The 15,896-nt window shown below is 42.7% G+C and overlaps 1 protein-coding gene across 1 annotated transcript in view; it reads left to right on the top strand.

The window, feature by feature from the left end:
* LOC121284081 (cytoplasmic dynein 2 heavy chain 1) overlaps positions 1–15,896 on the top strand; it is a 770,821-nt gene that overhangs the window by 73,642 nt on the left and 681,283 nt on the right. The window contains exons 22-24 of the mRNA XM_041199129.1: positions 7,687–7,836; positions 10,692–10,897; positions 11,827–11,982. Coding sequence (XP_041055063.1) covers positions 7,687–7,836; positions 10,692–10,897; positions 11,827–11,982 — 512 coding nt within the window. The remainder of the gene's footprint in view (positions 1–7,686; positions 7,837–10,691; positions 10,898–11,826; positions 11,983–15,896) is intronic.

Below are 15,896 nucleotides of genomic sequence, written 5' to 3'. Positions count from 1 at the left end.
AGGATCGATACAGGTGTAAAAAAATAATTACAATGAAGTGTAAAGAGCAGGATTACTAGAATAATTAATGAAGTAAATTAAATAATATAGCAATGGCAGGATGGGTAATATGTTGCTGCTAAAGCATGTGGGAGCTGCTGGACACCCAGTTGATACAGAGAGAACACACCTGTAGTAAATGTTTGCAGCTCGAGGAACTTCGGACCTGAGTCGAGGAGCTGGAGTCTGAGCTGCAGACATTCTGCCACATCCGGGCAGGAGGGGAAAGTTACCTGGACACTTGGCCCCAGGTGACGGTCACACCTCTCAGATTAGATAATTCAAATATGGTCTGTGATCAGGGACAGGAGGGTGTGACTGCAGGTGAAGCAGGTATGGGGACCCAAGGAGTAGTATTCGAGGAGCCTTGGCCCCTGCAACTGTCCAACAGCTATGAGGTTCTTGCAAGCTGTGGGGACTGCAGGGAGGATGAGCGAACTGACCATGGCACCGTAGTACAGGGAGCCATTGAAGTGGGGGGAGGAAATAGGACCGTGGTAGTGGCAGGGGACAGTATAATTAGGGATATAAATACTGTTCTCTGCAGCCATGAGCGTGAGCCACAGAGACTGTGTTGCCTGCCCGGTGCCAGGGTTAAGGACATCTCCTCGGGGCTGGAGAGGAACTTGGAGTGGGTGGGGAGGGATCCAGTTATTGTCGTCCACGTTGGCACCAACGACATTGATAGAACTAGAAAAGGGGTTCTGCCGAAAGAGTTTGAACAGTTAGGAGCTAAATTAGAAAGCAGAACCTCCAAGGTAATAATCTCGGGATTACTACTTGAGCCACAGGCAAACTGTCATAGGGTAAATTAAAGTCAATGAGTTAATTGTGTGGCTCAGAGTGATGTGGCAGGAATGGGTTTCAGTTCATGAGGCACTGGCACCAATACTGGGGCAGAAGGGAGCTATTACGGTGGGACGGGCTTCACTTGAACCGTGCTGGGACTAGTGTCCTGGCAACTAGGGCTGTAGAGAGGGCTTTAAACTAATTTGTTTTTATTCATTCATGGATGTGGGCTTTGCTGGCTGGGCCAGCATTTATTGCCCATCCCTAATTTCCCTTGAGAAGGTGGTAGCGAGCTGCCTTCTTGAACCATTGCAGTCCATGTGGTGTAGGTATACACACACTGCTGTTAGGAAGGGAGTTCCAGGATTTTGACCCAGTGACAGTGAAGCCTGGATGGTGAGTGATTTGGAGGGGAACTTCCAGGTGGTGGCATTTCCACCTATCTGGTGCCCTAGCCCTTCCACATGGTAGTGGCCTTGGGTTTGGAACGTGCTGTTGAAGGAGTCTTGGTGAATTCCTGCAGTGCGTCTCGTAGATGGTACACATTGCTGCTACTGTGCATCCGGTGGCGGAGGGAGTGAATGTTTGTGGATGTGGTGCCAATCAGTTGGGCTGCTTTGCCATGGATGGTGTCAAGCTTCTTGAGTATTGTGGGAGCTGCACTCATCCAGGCAAGTGGGGAGTATCCCATCACACTCGTAATTTGTGCCTTGCAGATGGTGGACAGGCTTTGGGGAGTCAAGGAATGGGTTACTCGTCGCACGATTCCTAGCCTCTGATCTGCTCCTGTAGCCACAGTATTTAACTGGCTAGTCCAGTTCAGTTTCTGATCAATGGTGACCCCTAGGATGTTGATAGTGGGGGATTCAGTGGCGGTAATGCCATTGAACATCAAGGGGCGATGGTTGGATTCTCTCTTGTTGGAGATGGTCATTGCCTGACACTTGTGTGGTGTGAATGTTACTTGCTACTTGTCAGCCCAAGCCTGGATATTGTCCAACTCTAAGGGGAGGGCAGGGTTCTGGAGAGGGGATATGTCCGCATATAAAACAAAAGGATAAGGCAGTATTGAAGGACAGCTATATAGGTAAGGATCTGCAGAGTGTGACAGGAAGGGACAGAGTGTAAAAACATAAAAAAACAGCAAATAGGATCAAAAGGAAAAAATGGTATAAAAGTAAAATTAATGTCTCTTTACTTAAATGCACGTAGTATTTGGAACAAAATAAATGAATTAACGGCACAAATAAAGGTTAATAGGTATGATCTTATAGCCATTACGGAAACATGGTTACAAGGAGATCAGAGTTGGGAACTAAATATTCTGGAGTATGTGACTTTTTGAAAGGACAGCCAGGAAGGAAAGGATGCTGGGGTAGCTTTGTTAGTACGAGATGGAATAAGTATGATAGCAAGAAATGATCTTGGATCAGAAGATGTAGAATCCATATGAGTGGAGGTAATAAATAACAAGGGGAAGAAGACACTTGGGAATAGTCTATAGGCCCCCTAACAGTGGCTGTGCTGTAGGACAGAGAATAAATCAGGAGATAATGCGGGCATGTAAAAACGGCAGTACATTGTTCATGGTGACTTTAATCTTCATGTAGATTGGGAAAATCAAATTGGCAGAGGTAGACATGAGCAAGTATTTATAGAATGTATTCGGGACAGTTTCTTGGAATAATATGTGGATCCAACCAGGGATCAGGCTATTTTGGATCTGGTAATGTGTACTGAGGCAGGTTTAATAAATGATCTCAGAATAAAAGATCCCATCGGAAACAGTGACCATAACATAACATGGTAGAATTTAGCATTCAGTTTGAGAGAGAGGAACTTGGGTTGGAAACAACTGTGCTAAATTTAAATAACAGAAATTACAAAGGCATGAGGCCAGAGTTGGCTGGAGTGGACTGGGAAGGGAGTTTAGCAGAAAAGACGGTTGATGAACAGTGGCAGGCATTTGAGAAGATAGTTCATGAATCACAACAAAGGTATATCCCAGTGAGGAAGGAGGATTCTAGGAAGGGGATAAACCAACCATGGTTAACCAAGGAAGTTAAAGATAGTATCAAATTGCAAGAAATAATATACAATGTGGCAAAGATTAGTGCTAAGCCAAGGGATTGGGAAAGTTTAAGAAACCAACAAAGATGACCAAAGAAATAATAGAGGGAGAAAATAAACTTTGAGGGTAAACTAGCAATTAATATAAAAATGGACAGTAAGAGCTTTTCTAAATATATAAAAAGGAAGAGAGAGGCCAAAGTGAACTTAGGCCCCTTAGAAAACTAGTCTGGGGAATTAATGGACAACCAGGAAATGGCAGAGGAGTTGAATAAATACTTTGAATCAGCCTTCACAGTAGACGACACTAATAGCATTCCAAAAATACTAAATAATCAAGGGGCAAAAGTGGGGGTGGACGTAGATACAATAACAATCACTAGAGAAAAAGTACTAGGGTAACTAATGGGGCTAAAGGCCGATAAGTACCCTGGACCTGTTAGGTTGCATCCTAGGATATTAAAGGAAGTAGCTACACAGAGAGTGGATGCACTGGTAGTAATCTTCCAAGAATCCTTAGATTCTGGGAAAAGTCCCAGAAGATTGGCAAACTGTCAATGTAACACCCTAATTCAAAAAGGGAGGTAGACAAAAAACAGGTAACAATAGGCCAGTTAGCTTGACATCCATAGGATGTAATAGCAGAACATTTAGAAATGCATAATATAATGAAGCAGAGTCAGCATGGTTTCATGAAGGGGAAATCATGCCTTACAAATTTATTAGAATTCTTTAAGGAAGTAACACGCAAGATAGATAAAGGGTAACCAGTAGATGTAATATATTTGGATTTCCAAACGCGTTCGATAAGGTACCACGCATAAGGCTACTTAATAAGATAAGAACCCATGGCATTTGGTGTCGTATTATTAGCATGGATAGAGGATTGGCTAACTAATAGAAGACAGAGAGTTGGGATAATGGGGATATTTTCAAGATGGCAACCTGTAACTAGTGGAGTGATTCAAGAATCAGAGCTGGGGCCACAATTATTTAGAGGAGAGATGACTTAGATGAGGAAAGTGAATGTACTATCGCCAAGTGTGCTGATAAGACAAAAAATAGGAGGTAAGGTGGTGAGGATGGCTCAGAGCCACAGAGAGCTATAGATGGATTAAATGAGTGGGCAGTTGGAATATAATGTGGGAAATGTGAGGTTATGTACTTTGGCAGGAAGAATAGAGGAGCTGAATATTATTTAAATAGAGAAAGACCACAGAAAGCTGCAGCACAGAGGATTTTCAGAGTCCTTGTGCATGAATCCCAAAAAGCTAACATACAGGTTCAGCAGGTAATAGGGAAAACAAATGGAATGTTAGCCTTTATTTCAAAGGAATGGAGTATATAAATGGGGAAGTCTTGCTAAAAGTATACAAGGCACAAGTTAGACCACATCTAGAATACTGTGAACAGGTTTGGTCCCCTTACCTAAGGAAAGATATACTGGCGTTGGAGGCAGTCCAGAGAAGGTTCACTCGGTTGATCCTGGGAATGGAAGGATTTTATGAGGAGTGGTTGAGTAGGTTGGGCCTGTACTCATTGGAGTTTAGAAGAATGAGACGCGACCTTATTGAAACATAAGATTCTTAGGGGGTTGACAGGGTAGGTGCTGAGAGGCTGTTTCCCCTTGTGGGAGAGTCCAGAACCAGAGAGTATAATCCCAGAGTAAGGGGTCACCTTTAAGACATAGATGAGGAGGAATTTCTTCTCTGAGAGTAGTGAATCTGTGGAATTCTTTACTGCAGAGGGGTGTAGAAGCTGGGTCATTAAGAATATTCAAGGATGAGATAGACAGATTTTTAACCAGTAAGGGAATCTAGGGTTATGGCAGGAAAGTGGAGTTGAGGATAATTAGGAGAGAAATAAATAAATAATGGAGGAGAGGATTATCAGATCAGCCATGATATCATTTGAATGGTGGAGCAGACCCAGTGGACCGAATGGCTTGCATCTGCTCCTACGCCTTATGGTCTTATGGCTACTAGTTCTAGCTTTAGGAAGTACTCTTCTCTATCACTTTTACATTCAAAGTGGATAATCTCACATTTAACTACATTGAAATCCATTTTCCACAATTTTGCCCGTTCACTTAACCTGACTCCTGATAGCAGATGGAATCTGATTCTGAGATTCCTGCCCCCATTCCCGATTTTTGGTGATGCAGGATACCTCACTGGCTCTATTACAGGCGTAAGCACCTCCTAACCCCCCACAATTTTTGGAGTCGGGCTAGCTTCTCCATGAATTGCGGTTCACGGCCTCTCAAAGGAATTTTGAATCATAATCTGGATTTGGGAACCTATTTGAAAGGGAAGGTAAATTATACAACATGCCTATAATTTTTTATTTTTATTGACAGCATCACTGTTATTAGTTTTCAAGGAGCCCATGTTGTTTCTGACAACCATGTTTTCCTAATATGATAGTAAAAAATGTCTGTGTTGATTTTGATATCCCTTGCAAGTTTCTTCTCATGCACCCTTTTTGTAGCTTACTGTCTGTTTTGTTACCCTTTGCTGTTCTTTGTATTGCTCCCACCTGTCTGTTTTTTGCATTTTTGTATGCTTTATCTTTTAGTTCTGTGTCTCCACCTGTTTGGTTGTCCATGGCTGTTTTTTTTTTGGCAGTAGAGCTCTTGCCCCTTAGGGTATAAACTGGTTCTGTATAGCATTAAATTATTTTTGAACACCTCCCACTTATCTTCTATTGTTTTACCAATTAACAGATTTTCCCAGTTTACTGAACAGTCTCATTTCATTGAAGTCAACCTTACCTAAATCTAGAATCTTAGTAGCTGTTTAGCGATTTCCTTTCCAAACACTGTGTTGAACATGATTATTTTATGATTGCTATTATATAAATGTACACACGCTGTTAGGTTGTTAACTAAATATGTGTCATTACTCATTACTACATCTAACATGGCATGACCCCTTGTTGGTTATAGGACATATTGGCTGGAATTTAATGCCCTTCCCCAAGACAAGTTTGGTGGCAGGGTGGCATCTAATCGGGTGGTTGTGGGTGGGGGGGGTTGCGGGTGGTGGTTGGTGTCTGGGCTTGTGGATGACCTCCGCTCTGCTCAGTTGAAGCTCTTAGGTGAGCAATTAATGATCGCCACTTGATGTGGTAAACCTTCCCAAAGTATGCGATGGGGGCAGCTCTTGCCAGTTCTCCAATCGGTGGGTGAGGACCCCGTCCCGCCATCGGCTTTGTCAAATTTCGCTCATTGTTGCAGAAAACTGTTCAGCACACATTCAAGAAATTCACTACCTTTCTGACATATGCTAGCCCGTTTATCCCAATCTCCACGAAAGTTAAAATCTCCCATTAAAACCACTCTTCCTTGTTGCGTGCTTGTCTCATTGTTGCGTTTTATACATTCTACCACTTCACAGCTGCTATCAGGAGACCTATACACAGCTTCCACTAGTTTTAAATTCTTTTAGATTTCCTGATTCTTCCCATAAGCCTTCACAGACTGCTTGCTTCTTGTATATCCACTCTTACCATATTAGTATTTTCATCCTTAGTGACTAGTGCTACTCCTCCTGCACCCTCCCCACCCCCCACCTCCCCATAAATTATTTTCCTCATCTTTCCTATAGATCTTACAACCTAGTATATTTATTTCCCAGCCCTAACTATCATGCAACCATGCCTCAATTATGGCTACCATGTCATATCCTCCAAGTTGTATTTGTGCCTGCAATTCATTCACTTTGTTTGTTTTACTCCATGCGTTTGTATAATGAACACTTCCTTGGGCATTTGGACACACTGTAATCTGTCTTTCTGCTTTAATGTTTTACTCTAATGTTTCTTATTTCTCACTCCTGATTTAATAACTTCGATTCATGTACTTTTCCCTTTAGCTGTCATTCCTAAAGCATAATTTTTGACTATTGGTCTACTTCCTTAACTTTTTTGTTTGTTTTCAAACTACTATCTATATCCCTTTTTCCACCTGAGTTCTCCCCCATCCTACCACCCACCCCCACTTACTAGTTTTAAGTCCTCATGATACCCCTATTTATCCTTTCCACTAAAACATAGCCTGGTTTAGGTGGAGCCTGACCCAATGGTACAGTTCCTTATTGTCCTAATGCCAGCGTCTTGTGAAATTAAATCAATTTTTCCCACACCATTCCTTTAGTCATGTATTCAACCCCCTCATCTGCTGATCTCTGTTGATTTGCAAATGGCTCAGGCAATAACCCGAGATTATAATCCATCAGGTTCTGTCCTTTATCCCTGAGCTCCTGGTACTCTCCAAACAGGGCTTTTCCTATTCTAACTCACTCTTGAACTTGAATTCACCCATTCTAAATTGCATTGCCTTCTCGCACCTTGCACTCTTTATATCTCAATCCTTCAATCTGATTGGTTAAAGAGATATATAGTTGCATGTTCACTCAGATCCCAGAGGCCTTGTTTTCTTTGGTGCGTTGTTATCAACTCAGACCCAGCAACTCGCTAAAAAAATTTAAAACCTAAACACACAAGGACAATTCTAATGAATGTTATACACTGTTGGATGTCTTGCCACAGCAAATTATGGCCCAATGTTTCTATCCAGGTTTATGTTAATAACCAATAATTGCTGCCGAATTGATGCTTCTCTAATGCTTTTGTGATTCACTTTTTTCATATCTTCACTTGGTGTGAAACATGTAGAAAAAATAGAATAGGTGTAAGACTGACTTATAATTGAGATATGTTTCACAATACCTGTTATGTACATGGTTAGTACAAATTTTTTAGTTTGAATTCTATAATTTCTTTAAGGTTTTACCCCTGTTTCAAGATGCTGAAGATAAAAATAAGCTGCTGCGCTCTGTAGCAGGTGGTGGTCTTGAAACTCTTACCAGCCTGAGAGCAAAATGGGACAAGTTTCAGTTAATGATGGAGAGTCATCAGCTTATGGTGAAAGAACAGGTAAGAGTACTGCACTTTTGTTCTTTATATTTTGTCCTGTAAGTTGCATACAAAAACCAGCATGAACTTTACTTTGTTCAGTACTTTTCTTGCGAATAGATTCTTACATCAACTTGAGATTTATGGGAGCAAAGGGGTAATTAATTGATTCCTTTATTCTGACTCCATTATTTTCATTTTTATTCTCTTATTTGAATATTATTGTTTGTTTTATTTTGTTAGTCCTGTAAGGACTCCATCCCATTCTCTCATTTCCTTTTGCCTCTGTCGCATCTGTTCTGATGATGCCACTTTCCAAAACGGTGCTTCTGGTATGTCTTTTTTATTCCTTAACCGAGGTTCCCTCCCCAACTGTGGTTGACAGGGCCCTCAATCATGTCCAACCCATCTCCCACGCCTCTCTCCACACCTTCTCCTCCCTCCCATTACCATGATAGCACCCCCCCTTGTCCTCACTTTTCACCCCACCAGCCTCTGCATTCAAAGGGTCATACTCTGCCATTTCTGCCAGCTCCAGCATGATGCCACCACCAAACAAGTCTTCCCCTCACCATCCCCCCCCAAACCCGTCGGCATTCCGTGGGGACTGTTCTCTCCGGGACACCCTCGTCCACTCGTCCTCCACCTCCAACACCTCATCCCCTTCCCAAGGCATCTTCCCATGCAATCACAGAAGGTGCAGCACCTACCCCTTTACCTCCTACCTCCTCATCGTCCAAGGGCCCAAACACTCCTTTCAGGTGAAGTAGTGCTTCACTTGTACCTCCTTCAATTTGGTCTACCACACCCGATGTGGTCTCCTCTACACCAGGGAGGCCAAATGTAGACAGGGTGACTGCTTTGCAGAGCACCTCCGGCCTGTCTGCAAGCATGACCCAGACCTTCCGGTCGCTTGCCATTTCAACATGCCATCCTGCTCTCATATCCACATGTCTGTCCTTGGCCTGCTGCAATGTTCCAGTGAAGCCCAACGCAAGCTGGAGGAACAGCACCTCATCTTCTGATTAGGTACCTGATAGTCTTCTGGACTTAACCTTGAGTTCAACAACTTCAGACCATGATCTTTTTCCTCCATCCTCACCCCCTTTTTGTATCCCCTTTCTTCTACGTTCATTTTTATTTTTTTATCCACTTGTTTTATTTTTATTCATTTATATATAGTTTATCCCCTTTTTTATCCCATTTTCTATCCATTTTTCCCCCACCACTGCCCCCTTCCCCCACCCCACCCCCTCCAGGGCCATCTGTCAATTGTTCCATGTTGTTCTTTCACACAATGCTATTCTTGTTCTGCTACAATCACATTCTGCTTTCTTACATTTACACCACTATTAACACTTTGTTTAGCACTAACCACTACCATTAACAATCCCATTGTCCTTTAGTTTTGTCAATCCCTCCTTTGCCCCCAGCTTTTGCTGGCATTCTATCCTGCTCCATCCAGCTTAAACGGTATAAATTTCATCGCATTTCCACTTCCGTTCACCCCTGAAGAAGGGTCATATGGACTCTAAACGTTAACTTTGTTTTTCTCTCTTCACAGATGCTGTCAGACCTACAGAGATTTTCCAGCATTTTCTGTTTTTGTTTCTTGAAGGCTGTTTCACACACACTCCTGTTAGATTTTACATGGCCTGCAGCATAACCTTTCATTCTCCTTTATATGTGTTTCTCTCTCTTTAATATGTAACGTCCATTGTTCCATTTATCTTTGGAACAGTACCTTTCCCATTATATAAAAACTTTCATGTTGCCAATATTGTCAGTAACCTTTGGGAAAAATAAGCACACTTCTCAGCCTTGTTATCTGGCTAGTTGTAAACAGACTAACATCCCTTTGAAATCCAAACAATCCCTTCACTTATCTAAAAATGTAAATTCCCTTCATACCTTACATGCTAAGACCCCATCCACTCATTTAGCATTTCAAGTACATTTCTACATCTAGTTTCTTTTGATAATTTCAAGTTTGCAGTCTCCCTGACTCCAAATGTAATTAAATCATACAGACAGGGCCATCTACACTCACACCCATAAACCTACTTTACAACAAACCAGAAAAATATTATGATTAGTTTACTTTTGCAGCAATATTTTCTGACCAGGTTAGCTTTCCTTGGTTGAGGCTCTGTGCTTTGACTCTTTGTGAAAGTAGTTGTCATATCTGTACTCATTGCGCTTTCATCCTTGGTTCTATCCCACACAGTGGTAGACCTAAAAACAGAAAATGTTGGAAATATTCAGCCAGTCAGGCAGCATCTTGGAGAGAGAAGCAGTTAATGTTTCTGGCTGATGACCCTTCATTAGAATTGGAAAAAATTAGAGATGTAACATTTTGGGGGGGGGCGGGGAGAGAAAGAGAGGAAAGAACAAAAGAGGAGGTCTGTGATAGGGTGGGAAATGAGAATGATTAAATGACTTGTAGATGATGGCATAAGTGTGTGACCTGTGATGGGCTGGTGTCCCATCCTGTGTGCACTCTACCTAGTGCCCATTGCCTGTTGGGATAGGCTCCAACTTCCCATGACCCTGAATTGGATGAAGCTGTTCTGGAAAAGTGAGTGATGGCTCAAGGTAAAAGGGGACGCTAATGGGACTAGTAAAGAAGCAAAAAAAAATGGGTCTGGAGGAGCTGTAAATGGAAATAACAGAATTCATTACTTGCAGCTGCTGTCTGAAATATGATAGCAGTTAATAATTTTTAAAAAATGGTACTGTTTTTCTCTTAGCAAGCCAATGAAATTGTATATGTGGATGTTATTCAACAACTTCATAAACTTTAAGCAAGGGTAATATTAGAATTGGTGTGTAATTCCTGAAGCCTTTCACTGGTTTTATTATGTTTACCTCTTTAGGTTGAAATTATGAAAGCAAATGTTGAGTCTCGTATAAATATGTACATCCAAAAGCTGGAGAAGTTTGAAGCTCGCTGGAATCAGTTGAAGCCCAGTGATGATATTATTGACAGTGGGAACGGAGAAATTCTCAACAAATGTGTGGAATGTATAAAGGAGAAGAGAATTGAGTTCGATGAACTGGAGGCAACCAGAAAGAAGTTGATGTATGTTTCTGTTAATAGGGACATAGCTATACAAAACAGACCTCACCACATGATACTGAAATTTGTAATACTTTAGGAAATACTCCTGAAAGCTGAAGCAAGCATATCTGAGGAGGTACTATGAACAGTCCACAGCTGCATATATTTGGTCCACCATGCCCCAAGAAATTCACTTTTCAATAGTACTTATAATTCTTACTCTACTGATTTCTTGTGATTGATTCTTTTCAGGGCTGGGCATTTAGAAGTGCCTATTCTCAGCATTTCATTGATGGATAAATTATCAATCTGAACACCCAAGATCTATTTGCATGGACGACTTGAGATATATGCATATTGGGGAACAGTTTTTAAGTTTGGAGGCCTCCATAGCATGCACCAAAGTGATCCCTAGACAAAATGTTTGAGTGCTCTTGATGTAAACAATGAACGCAATATGAAGTATTCTACAATTGTTCAGCTTTCTTCCACTTTTTCTGCTCATCCCCTGAATTCTGAGGTCGCTCCTTCCTAAATTCTGTAATTTATATTATGGTATGTTTCAGTGGAAGGTGCACTTGCAATGCTTAAAGTGCAATGCTTAACTTGCAAAGTTGTCAATGCTTTATACACAAACCTATTCAGAGTTTAGTAGACTCTTTGGCATTGGGGATCAAAGCCCAATGGCATTCCATTCTTACAGCTCAAGTTACCAGAAACTGGCTTGGTGTTGAGCTCTGACTTACCGACTTCTCTTCCTTCCCATTCTTCCAAAAAGTTCCACTTTAGCTGAGATCAGATAATTTGCCACAAACCAGAAATCAAATTTGGAAACTTCCTGGTCTTCACAGCTCAGTAATATACCATTTGATGTATTTATCCAATAAACTTACTCAGGTAGTTGGCTAATTAAATATTCTTAAACAGCTTGTTATATGTAACTCTTTCAGTGAAGACTGTTACCATTTCAAAGTCGAGGAACCTGAATTTGAGTTGGCAGAGCATCTTCGTGAGAATCTTGAACAGTATGAAAGTATGTGGTCATTATATGAGGACTTTACCAAAGGTTTACAAAATATGCTAAATGAGGACTGGATCTCCTTTAGGTAAGTGAATGTACTTGTCTTAAATTATAAAAATTTGTTTGCTGCAATTTCAAACACTGAATTTTCTACAAATTCTCAGTGGATATTGTGCAGATTTGCTTTCTCATGATCTTTAACTTCATTTCACTATAAAGCCACTCACCATTTTTGGCAGCAAGGTCAGGCAGTCCAGGTCATGAAGTTTTTCAGGTTGTTGCGAAGATTAATGTGCAGATGGCAATGCTAGAAATAGATGAAGATACAAAACTAATGGAACTTATTTTAGCCAATGCTGGTGAACCTGACTGACCAATAATTCTGCAGCATTTTTAATTGTATTATCTTATTACCATATAAATGCGTTTTTACGGGAGAATGGAATTGATTATGAAGTGTGATTTCAATAATTGGTGATAATCCTGGAACCCATTTAAGAAAAATGGAATTTGACTTGCTTTGTAATAAACCAGTAACCTTAATGATAAATAGATAGAATTACAGAATGTGGTTCTGAGATCACCAGCAAAATTCCAAGAAAAATATTTGTAAGGCTATGGCGAAAGGGCGGGTGAAGAGGGACTAGGTAAGTTGCTCTTGCAGAGAACTGGCAGGGTGCTGCTGTGCTGTAACTATTCTATGATTCTGATTCCATACAATCAAAAGGGAATTTGATTTATCTAGACACTCTAAACAAGTAGCCTGGACCATTGCTCACTTTATATTTTGCATTACTATGGAGCTTCTTCTTAATGAAATCCAATAAGATGAAACTTTTTCCAATGTTTAAATTAGCTTGTATTAATCGAATGAAAGACCAGTTGTTGCAATTGGACATATCCAGTTGCTTACTGTGCAGCTCAGTTTGGTGCATCGAGTCATACATTGGTTATATCGAGTCATACATTGGTTATATTTCTTTATAACAATTTCCTTCTGAATTCTCCTTTTCCGAAGGTAGTGATGTGATAGCTCTTAGGTTCTGAATGCTTTCTAATACCTTTCCCAAGCAGCCAATCTTGAGTGTTGAGAGGTTACTTGGCTGTATTACTTTACTGAGTTCAGATATCTACCCATATATAATTGCTTATCAAGGCTGCTTTGTTTCTACCTCCAAAATGTCATCTGTTAAAGACCCTTCTTTTCAGTTGTGGTTTCATGTTTCCAGCCCTTTCTATCTCATAGAATAATGTAATTTAACAGTTCAAAAGAATGCCATATGGCCCAGAGCAATGGTGTCAGCTCTCAAAAAGAAGTATCCACTGAATGTCCATTTTAATTTCCTGCTTAGTTCTCTATTTACCCAGCACAATACAATGTAAAACATTTTGAAAATTCTCTCAGGATGGGAGATATGTTGTTGGAGGTATCACATCCTCACTGGACAGCGACCCACATACTTTGTTTTGGGATTATTGGATGATTACCAGGAATAAGACTATTGCCGAGTTTTGCTGCTGAGGCAACCCTGGATTGCGCAATGTGGTCAGTTTCCATGTTCAAACTTGCTATGTTTGTAGATTTGTGTGCATCAGTGATACAACATAAACTCCACCTAATTTAACATCATTTTGCTGGAAATGAGGCTCAAGCTGCAACTGAAACGTCGGTGGGGCAAACGATAGGCATTTTGAAAATGAAGTTCCAGTGCCTCAACATGTCGGGTGGAGCACTGCAGTGCAGTCCCCAGAGGGTATCGTGCATCACTGTAGCTTGCTGCGCACTACACAACCTGACACTGCAACGGGGGGAGGAGATGGAAGAGCTGCACCTCTACTCTGATGAGGACGTCGAAGGGGATGATGATGATGAGGTCCTCGAAGGCAAGGGTGCCAGTGATGAGGCCATCATACTGGCCAGACAAGGCAGGCGCGTTTGTGAGGTCCTCATAGCTGCACGATTTGTAGAGGATGAAGACCAGATGCAGTGAGGACTGTCCTGACATCCTCACCTTGTATCTATGAACATTTGAATCCTGTGTGGCTGATGGCATCACACATACCTTCAGTGCTCAGGCTCACGTCATGAGATGCAGTGGAAGCCCTAATAGTTGCTAGATTCCAGGAGGATGATGAAGATGACATGTATTGAGGACATTCCATAGATCTTCACATTGCTTCTGTGAATGCCTGGCTGAGGGCAGCCACCGTGCACTTTGTGATCAGGGTCATCTAATGGCGATGCAGCCGTGAAACTTTAAATGCACCCAATCCTTTGTTAGCCTTCAGCATCTGTCCCCTTCAGGAGCACGCTGTCATTCGACACAGATGCTGAAGAGATGGGGAATAGCCCCACTTCAAAGGTGCTGAGAGCACACAGAGAATGATGGAACTCCATGACATCTGCCCATAATACCTGGCAGCAATGATGAGCACCATCGAGGTATGGGCATCACTCATGTGCCCAGTATGAAGCCAGACCATCAATTTGGCCTGAAGGTTACACATGGCACAGTGAAGAGGCCGTGGACTGAGACACCTGCCTTTATCTTGTGCAGGAACCAAGGTTTCACACTTGAGTGACATGAACACTGCTCATCATAGCAAGGAGACATTTCCTGGGCATTTATTTACAATAGTTAACATTGCATACAAGTGATTAACTCCCATGCTTGGCTGTCAACTACATCATCTTAACCTTCTTAACCCTGCTTTCCCCCAACATCCACAGTGGAGGCGGAGCCAGCCTGCTGTCTGTGATGCCTTTGGTATGCATGCTTTGGAGGGTCAAGACCAGAAGGGCCCAGGCCTACGTTGGGTGTCCTGCTGTGGGCCAGCTTCACCCTCTTCGGCTTGTGGAGCTGGAGCTGCAGCTGCAGAGGTCACAGGAAGAGAGGGATTTTGGATTGGCCAGACATTCCCTGAGTCACCTGGGTGGATGGCCCTGGGGCATTGGGCTGCTGGTCCTCCTCCCTATGGGTGCCTGAGGGCCCCTGGCTGACCCCTTAAGGAGAAGGGGAAGCTGAAGTCAGATCGAACTGCCTCGCACCCCTCTTGCATTGACACTTTTGGAGACCAATTATGGCATCAGCGATGAAGTGCAGCCTGCGCAGCAGTGCAGGACAGATGTCCTGGACCAAGGTCTCCATGGCGGCTGCCATCCTACCAGTGTTGACCTTGGTACATCAGCAAGCTGGCACCATCACCTTGGACTGCAGATGGATGGACTCTTCCATTGCTCCTTGCAATCTGAGGAGTGTACCAGACATCCCCTCCTGATGTTCCTGTGATTGTTTTTGCAGCTCCAACAACTGATTGAGGACTGAATCCAGAGGCCCAGCACCTGAAACAGACTCAGCAGATTCCTTGCCTTCAGCAATCCTCTGAGTGCCGGCGACCAAGGATGCCCCTGTCTCCACCTGCTATGGAACAGATTCTGTGCTGTGCGCACCAGATTGTGATCTGAGACTGCTCTACATCTAGGTCCCAGTGAGGTATGTGTTGCTGCGCTGGTGGAGGGTGTGGGTGAGTGCTGCGTTGGGTCTTCAACGTTGTTGCCCTCGGTTCTCATCCGAGGTGTTCTTGGTGCTGGGGTCGGGGTCAAGGTTGCTTGAGGGTAACGTGCCAGATGTCCCTAGGACAGAAAGTGGAGATTTAGTGCTTGGCAGCCATGTTGAACACAGAACAGTGGACTCGGTAGCGCTGAGAGAGGGATGATGTGGTGCAGGATCCTCACGTGTCTGTGTGTGTGTGTGCGTTTGCCACCAACATCACCGTCTCTGCAGGAATGATCCACATCTTCTCTGGCCTGATCTAATGCCTGAGTCTTGGACGGAATGAGGACCTTGATGTCCAGCGCGCCAACCCCTGTCTAAGACCTCTTCTGTTGATTGTGTGTGATCTTGTCCTGCATGAAGACAGATGGAGAATGTCAGAGCAAGGCGCATACCAAGCCAAATGAGAAGGATGCCAGGCGTGCCTGTGTGCTGAGTGGAGCCA

The sequence above is a fragment of the Carcharodon carcharias genome, chromosome 11 (assembly GCF_017639515.1).
Source record: "Carcharodon carcharias isolate sCarCar2 chromosome 11, sCarCar2.pri, whole genome shotgun sequence".
NCBI lineage: Eukaryota > Metazoa > Chordata > Chondrichthyes > Lamniformes > Lamnidae > Carcharodon > Carcharodon carcharias.
This window is presented reverse-complemented; position numbering and strand designations above follow the sequence as displayed.